We start from the raw sequence: 8,000 nt of genomic DNA on the forward strand, positions 1-8,000 counted from the left end.
GAAGAGATGGATAGATTCCAATTCATTGAAAATATTTTGGTATTGGCTAAATACACCTCTGGAATTGTTTCTTAGTTTGAATCAGTACAAGAAGAAAAGTAGCTGGCTGTAGTCCTAGGACCCCACGTTCACATTTCTTCTCATGTTGTTTCCTTCTAGAAAGGGCTCTGCCACACGACTAACTTACCTGAATGTTGCTGATGCTGATCTACTCAACCGGACTTGGTCTAGGGGCGGCAATGAACAGTGTCTCCGGTATATCACGAAACTCATCTCTTGCTTCCCCAATGTATGTGTCCGGGATGACAAGGGAAAGCCGGTCTCTTGGTCTCTTACAGACCAGTTTTCCACCGTGTGCCATGGCTATACCCTGCCAGAGCATCGCAGGAAAGGGTACAGTCAGCTGGTGTTGCTTACACTGGCCAGGAAGTTGCAAAACCGGGGATTCCCCTGTCAGGGCAACGTCCTAGATGACAACACAGCATCCATAAGCCTCCTGAAGAATCTCTGCATTGAGTTCTTGCCCTGTAACTATCATAGGCTTATTCTCACCCCTGCAGCTTTCTCTGGCTAAGTTTACCTCTAGCCCATTGGAACGCCAGGAATTTTCTTCTTTTCCCTAAACATACGTACATTCTGTATCTGGCAATGAAGGGAATGTTCCAACTGGAACCAGAAGAATTAAAAAGGGCCCAGAGAAGACACGCAGCATTAGCCTGAGAAGCCTGCCTTCTCCCTGCATCAGGGTTCTACAGGAAATAACCAGGGGCCAGAGACAGCAACGGCTGATAGGGGGATGATTATCTTCCTTTGGGATGTACCGCAGGAAAAAGGTTCTAAAGCCAGCAGTTCTCAGCCCAGTTATAGAAATGACTGCATGAGAACAGTGACTTAACACAGGAGCATGTGCCTACGGCTTCCTTATTGCTGCCTAGGTTTCTGCTCTGGGTGGTCACAGCCACACCAGCTCCCCACTACCGTAAATAACACACCCCCAGCCTGCTGCGATGTCTCTCTAAACTCTTCCTACCACTTCTGATCCAGCTTCTCTGTAGATTACCCTGCTTTTTCCCCTTTAATGACTGGTTTTCCACTTCTGCTTACAACTCGAGTCTATCGCCTTCCCTGCGAATGTTCCAATGCAGTAGTTCTCACATTTTCGTGCACTTCTAAATCACCTGGAGGGCAGATTGCAACAGACTGTGGAGCCTCTTTCCCCACAACCCTGATTCAGTAAGTCTGAGGTAGGGCCTGAGAATTGGCATTTCTAAAAAGTACCTATTGCTCAGTGGTCATGGATGGAAGAAAGAAGATACAGGCATTTTAAATTCTAGAAACAGATGGTGTCAGCATAGGACTGGACCTTACCTATCACCTATTTCCAGCTTCCTTGTCTATAATCTGCTTTCTCATAAGAATTTAAGGTACATCTATAGGTGTGAATGTGGGTATACAGATGCACACATAAACGTACTCTCATAGATTCATTAATACATATATACATTTTTTCATATTTTATATATGCATATGTATAAACTCAGAATTCTGATAAGATAATAAACTTTAATTTATTGCATATGAAAAATTGAAGGCTCAGGGAAAATAAATGACTTTTTAAAGATAATACAACTGGTGTTAGACATTGAACCAGTATGCTGTCATTTTGATTTCAATCTAATTTTTTGGTTACTAAATCATGTATCTTTTCTGTAAAGGAAATTAAATGCCTAAATAATTAAATAAATATCATCAGCCTTTTATCCTGAAGTTCTTTTTTTTAAAATTTGGGTTTCAATTTCTTTTGTGTATATATATCTTTCAAGGATTGCAGAGGAAGAAATATGCATCACCAGCTAACTGTGTCCTTCCATTTACAACAAAAGCAGGCACAGACTGAATGGTCAGATTGGTCTAGTTTGTATAAAGTGGACTTAGACATAGAGAAAATATTGTTTGCTTATCCCAACAGAGGCCATAAAATCCCAACTACAAAGATAAAGGAAGATCCAACTTTAGGTGTTTATTCTGAGAGAAGTAAACACACTGACCGAGAGAATCATTTTAATAAAAAAACAAGACTCCTTGGGAGTGAATATATGCTTAGGTCATCCTGACTACTGGTTACCTGGAAACTTATGCTTGGTTTCAGAGGGAAGAACACCAAGTAATCAGAGTCTATAAAGCTCTTGGGAAAATATGGTCTAATTTCTGCCCCAGGGATGCTCATTATCTTTAGTGTTGATTCAACATGATTATTGCTGCCTGGTATATGGCAATAATATTATAGCCTTACTTTATTCTTAATAATAACATGCCTCTAATTTATCTAACGTTCAACTATGTGCTGATCATCGTGCTGAAGAGTAGATATATATAACTTAATCCTTGTGAAAAATAGGAATTATCTTATCATGGGAATTCTGGCTGGGAGATGTCATGACTCATCAAAACTCATGCAGGCTCCAAGTGGCCACGTGATGGTCAGAACTAGGTTTTGTCAGATTCTGAAGCCAGTACTGTTGCTCATTATGCCAACTGGCCTCTGAAGGAACTGGAAACTCTTTGGGGCTGATTATCCCTTTAATTCATTGCTTTCTGGATTTGTCACCTCCTCCACCCCGACTCCACAGTGGGCTGCATATTTTGGAAGTGATTTTTTTTTCCCTATCAAATTTCACTAGAACTTTATTTTTTACTTTTACCTTCCAGATAACCATGTTGGATATAATTGTTCAACTTTCAGCCTTAGTCAAGAGGCAATTGCAATAGTCCATGCAAGAGATGATCCAAGTTTAGCCTGGATTTGAATGCTAGTAATGAAGTAAGCATGACCAGAGGTAATAAGGAGGAAAAGTTGTCAGGATTTCATGCCTGCTAAGGATACGAGAGAGAGATGTTGACAATAACTCCCAGGGGTCTATGTGTAAAACCTGTGGCTGGTGGTATTTTTCCACTGAGATAAGAGATACTAAAACAGCACCAGGTGTGGAGCAATTGGGAGAAGAAGGAATTGTTTGTTCAGTTTGGGAATGTTTAGTTTTGAGACCTATTATGTGATGGGCTCACGTCGAATATCTGAGTCTCAGGGAAACTGTCTGTGGAAGAGGTTTACATTCAGAAGTCATGGGGATATAAATAGTAACAGAAGCCATGTATTTGGCTGGAACTTCCTTAAGGGCATCAACAATTTAAGGTTGAGTGAAGGGGAAGGCACTGGAATGGGAGGAGTAGTATAGGAAGGACTATAGGAAGACCGGAGATAGGAGGAATGCCAGGAGATGATGTCATGAAACAGAAAGGAGAAAAATATCAAAACAGGGATGGTCAGTGGTGTCAAATTACACTGGGAGGCCAAGAATATGTAAGGCATGAAAACCTTACATTGCACTATCAAATAGTTTAAATACATGTACCGAAAAGAAGCCAGAAACAAGAATATATGCTGTACAGTTCTGTTTATATGAAGTTCAAAATGAGGGAAAACTCATCTATAGCCTTAGAAATCACAAAGCACTTACACTTTGGGATAGTAATTAGAAAAGGATGGAAGTGGTTTCTAGTTTCTGGTAATATTCTGATTCTTGGCCTGGGTAGGTTATATAAGTATGTTTACTTTGAGAAAGCTCAGCAAGCTATAGGATTATAATTTATGCACTCTTCTGTATGGATATTACATGGCAATATGAAATATCCATGAACAGAATACAAGCCTGGGATCTGGGTGGGTGAGGGGGAAGCATATTCCCTTGACCCAAGTTCTCCACTTTTTAAAAAATATATATATATACATATATTATTTGTTTATTTGTCAGACAGAGATCCAAGTAGGCAGAGAGGCAGGCAGAGAGAGAAGGGGAAGCAGGCTCCTCACCGAGCAGAGAGCCTGATGTGGGGCTCGATCCCAGGACCCTGAGATCACAACCTGAGCCAAAGGCAGAGGCTTAACCCACTGAGCCACCCAGAAGCCCCCCAAACTCCACTTTTATAAAAATACATCTGCTTGGTACACTAGCAAATATACAGAGATTTCTATAAAAAGATTTCATTACACATTGTTCATAGAAACTAAAAAATAAACTAAGTATTTAAGTAATTCACTGATTTAATACAGGGCTACCATTCAGTGAAACTCTACAGAATATCAGGAACCTGCTTGCTGATATGGAAAAGATACACGTGATCATACCGAATGCAAAGCAATGCAAAGCAACTGCAGGGAAATTTGTAGCATCTATTTCAAATTCAACTGTGAAGAGAGTAAGCATATTGGTAAACAGTTTTGAAGGCAGCTTTCACTGGGAAGAGAGGAGTCTTTGCTGCCATTAATGGCAGCAAAGATTTCATGGTGTGCCCCTGACTACGCAGGATGATGAAAGGAGTCAGCATGGGTAATATACTCAGCTCCCCTTGTCTTGTTTTGCAAGTGTCTGTGAGTTTCTGCAAGAATGAATATTCACTCTGCGTAAGTGTGGGAAATGTAGAAGGACAACTGAGTATTCAGCCTGCTCAGATTTGGGGAGCAAGATAAGACAGTGCAATTTGGAGAGGATATTTACACATCTCTAAAACAGAATTTAATTTAATATTACAAGTGTTGATACTATTCATTTTGCATTTTTAATCACTGATTTTTGTTGGGTGATTTGAGTTTTGAGCAAGAACATGAAGTAACTAGGAATTGAATTTCCTTAAGTTGTCTGTGACAAAACTTAAAGTGCTGTATCCATTGCCTCTATCCTCAGTAAACAGGGAAAAGAAATAAAACTGAATGTAAGATGGACCAGCATAGCACCAACTACAAAGATGATTCCTTTCTTCCAGGCTGGCATGTTTGCATTAAAATTATGTCAGTGGGGACAATGAAAATAGTAGAAATGTTAAATACAGATGAAAGGGTTTGCTATTTCAGTCTGCTAGAATTAACAGCATTGTTCCCTTGTCCCAAGTTTATAATAGCCCATGTTTCTCTATCTCTCATAGAAACCTTAGCTCCAACTATAAAACCCAGTTGCTGATACTCCCTTGCTTTATTATCTCACCGTGACCCTACTATACCCGAAGAAGGAGAGAAAAGATGGAAAGTGATAGCTCTCAGACCCTCCTCTTTTTTTCACCTCCTCCTCCCTCGGGGGGCTGGAATCATATATGTCATCAGACTTGTTGCAATTTCATTTACTTCTCAAATAAACTTTTTCTTTTTCTCTTAAATGGATTTTTTTTTTCACTTCTTATTCCCGCCCTTGTGTGTGTGGGGAAAATCACAAAAAGAGAATAGCTAACATCTGTGTATTCCTTTTACTGACTCATGTTCAGCTTTCTCTTTTGCTAACAGACTGACATTTTTCCAAGGCAAAATATACTCTAGGTTTTAAACACTGTTAAGAAGCCGTGATCCTACTAGAAGTTGGGTTAGCACCATGCAGTGATTTTAGCAAACACTAGATGTCAGAGTTTAGTCCTCAATGATTTCCCAAATAGCAAGCCCTTGAATTCTTGCCAGTTGTTTCATTGGAATTTTTGCTGCAGGGGCACCTGGGTGGCTCACTTTAATGACCATCTGCCTTCATGACCCCAGTATCATGACCCCATGTATCCTGGGATCATGATCCCAGGGTCTTGGAATTGAGCCCCACTTTGGGCTCCTGTTCAGTGAGGAGACTGCTTATCTTTCTCCCTCTGCCTGCTGCTCCCCTTGCTTGTGCTCTCTTTATGTCAAATAAATATAATCTTAAATTTTTTTTTTTTTTTTTTTTTTTTGCATTTTGCTCTGTCCTCTCACCAGGTTCCCTGGGAGAGACAAGTTTATTCCAGGGCTTATGTGGAAAATAAATACATAAGAATAGCAGTACAAATCCTGAAAAAAAAAAAAAAAGACTAAAAGGGGAGATTAACCCCATCAATATTAAAACATACAAAATAATTATATAATTTATACAATAGTAATAGTATATAATTATGTAGAACAACAGGACAGAAAACTAATTTAAAGTTCCAGAAATAAGCACAAGTATTTAGGAAAGTTTAAAACTAGATCAAAAATGGCATTTCAAATCACTAAGATAAAGATGGAATTTTAAATAAATGGCCATTTGTTTAAAGGGACAACTGGATAACAATTTGAAAAGATGTAAAATAAAATTGGATTCATACTTCACACCTTAGACCAGAATAAATTTCAAACTGATCTGAAATAAATACATTAATAAATAAGTAGACTTTTTAAAAGAAAAGTGATACAAATACTAGAAGAAAATATGGTTTAGTTTCCTTATGACCTGGAGGGGAGGAAAATCTTCTGAAATTCAGAAACTCCAGATTCAGAAGTAATAATCAATAATAACAATAATTATTATTGTATTAACATAATAATAATAATAATATAATTGATAAATAATCAAACACAAATGAGGAGAAACTATTCACAATTCATACCACACAAGGAGGAAAGAATGAGAGTAGTATATATCAACACAGACCTCTGCTTGTTTTGCAAACAGAAACACAGGAAAATGAAACCAGCAACTAATTTTTTTTTTAAGTAACCTCTAAGTAATGGAGATAGAAGTGAGGATAACACTTCTCTGAATATATCCCACTTACATACTTTTGCTTTTTAAATAATGTATGAATTTGGGATGTAAAAAATATCTAGCTCAGAGAAAGAGAGATCAAATATGATAAAATATTAGTGAATCAAGATGAGGGTACAGCAGCTGTTTATTATATTCTTTTAGTTTTTTATGGTAGAATCAAAAGTACTGGTAAAATGTGGGAGATTTGCAGGCTGTTCAAACCTTACGAGTGACAAACAAAAGTCACCACAAATTTAAATACAATATTTTACCTTTTTAAAAGATTTTATTGGTTATATATAATATTTTAATGTAAAATATTACATTGAAGATGTTATGTTATTCTCATTTTTTCTTGACTAAGGACTTCTTGTTTACCTTCTCGTTGGTAAATCCAAGATGAGTAATTATTAAGAAATATTGAATTTGAATGTTTTACTCTACTCAAAAGCATTAAACCCAGACATAGGTGATGTTTTAGGTGAGCAGTCCATGATGGGAAGCTGAAAGGCAAAGAATGTGGAAGTAGAAACAGAGTCCTCAAGGAGGAAAGGAAGAGAAAGCAGAGCTTCAAAGGCTTCAAAAGTAAATAAATAAATAAATATGATAGAAATAGAAAACTAGTTAATTCATCAGTGGTGTCAGGCACCATCCTGGTATTGGGGATAGGGCAGTAATAGTTACATTGCAATGAACAAAATAAAGGAAAATCCCTACTGGCATTAATTCTAGGGGAAATGGAATTTACTGTGTGGTAAGCACTGTTCCAATCCCAACAACAATCCCAGGGGCTTGGTGCTATTCTTACCCCACTTTTCAGGGGAGTAAAGGAAGGCAAAGGAAGGATATGTTGCCGAAGTCCCACAACTAATACATGGCAGCGTCCAAGGAGGTAACTCCACCACTCACACTCCTCTGCAACACATTAGAAAGTAAGGAAGGTAAAAAGCAAAAACAAACAAACAAACAAACAAACAAACAAAAAACAAAAAAAAAAAGGGGGGAGAAAGTGCAGAGAACAGGTAGAAGAGACACAAAGCATGGTCAGAGGAAAGGATAGCTATCAGGAGTATTAAACTGAAAGAGGGTCCTGCAATCCAGCCCTGCATCAGACTCCATGTTCATTGTGGAATCTGCTTGCAGCTCTCTCTCCCTCTCCTGCTGTGTCCTTCCATCCTGCACACTCACTAAAATAAACAAATCCTTAAAATAAACAAATAAGTAAACTTAAAGTTTAAAAAACTGGAGGGCTAAATTCCATGCCCTTAATGAATATTCATTATTGAAACTAAGAATGTAAGACTGTTCTTAGTATAAGAGCTGAGGAAAAGGGCAGAGTAGAACTAGGTGGTGGGTGTATTAATGACCAACTCAACCTACTTTACCACTTTACCAAAGCCTTGCCCTTGAGAAGTGAATTATAAAGTA

The 8,000-nt window shown here is 38.1% G+C and overlaps 1 protein-coding gene across 4 annotated transcripts in view; it reads left to right on the plus strand.

The window, feature by feature from the left end:
• The window catches only part of LOC309864339 (glycine N-acyltransferase-like protein 3), a 24,721-nt gene extending 22,961 nt beyond the window's left edge, over positions 1 to 1,760 (plus strand). For all 4 annotated transcript variants that reach the window (XM_082729743.1, XM_082729741.1, XM_082729740.1 and 1 more), the window contains one exon: positions 160 to 1,760. In XM_082729743.1, coding sequence (XP_082585869.1) covers positions 160 to 574 — 415 coding nt within the window. In that variant the 3' untranslated portion in view covers positions 575 to 1,760. The remainder of the gene's footprint in view (positions 1 to 159) is intronic.
• Positions 1,761 to 8,000: the final 6,240 nt, after the last annotated feature.

Source organism: Mustela nivalis (assembly GCF_964662115.1).
Source record: "Mustela nivalis genome assembly, chromosome: 5".
Classification (NCBI taxonomy): Eukaryota; Metazoa; Chordata; class Mammalia; order Carnivora; family Mustelidae; genus Mustela; species Mustela nivalis.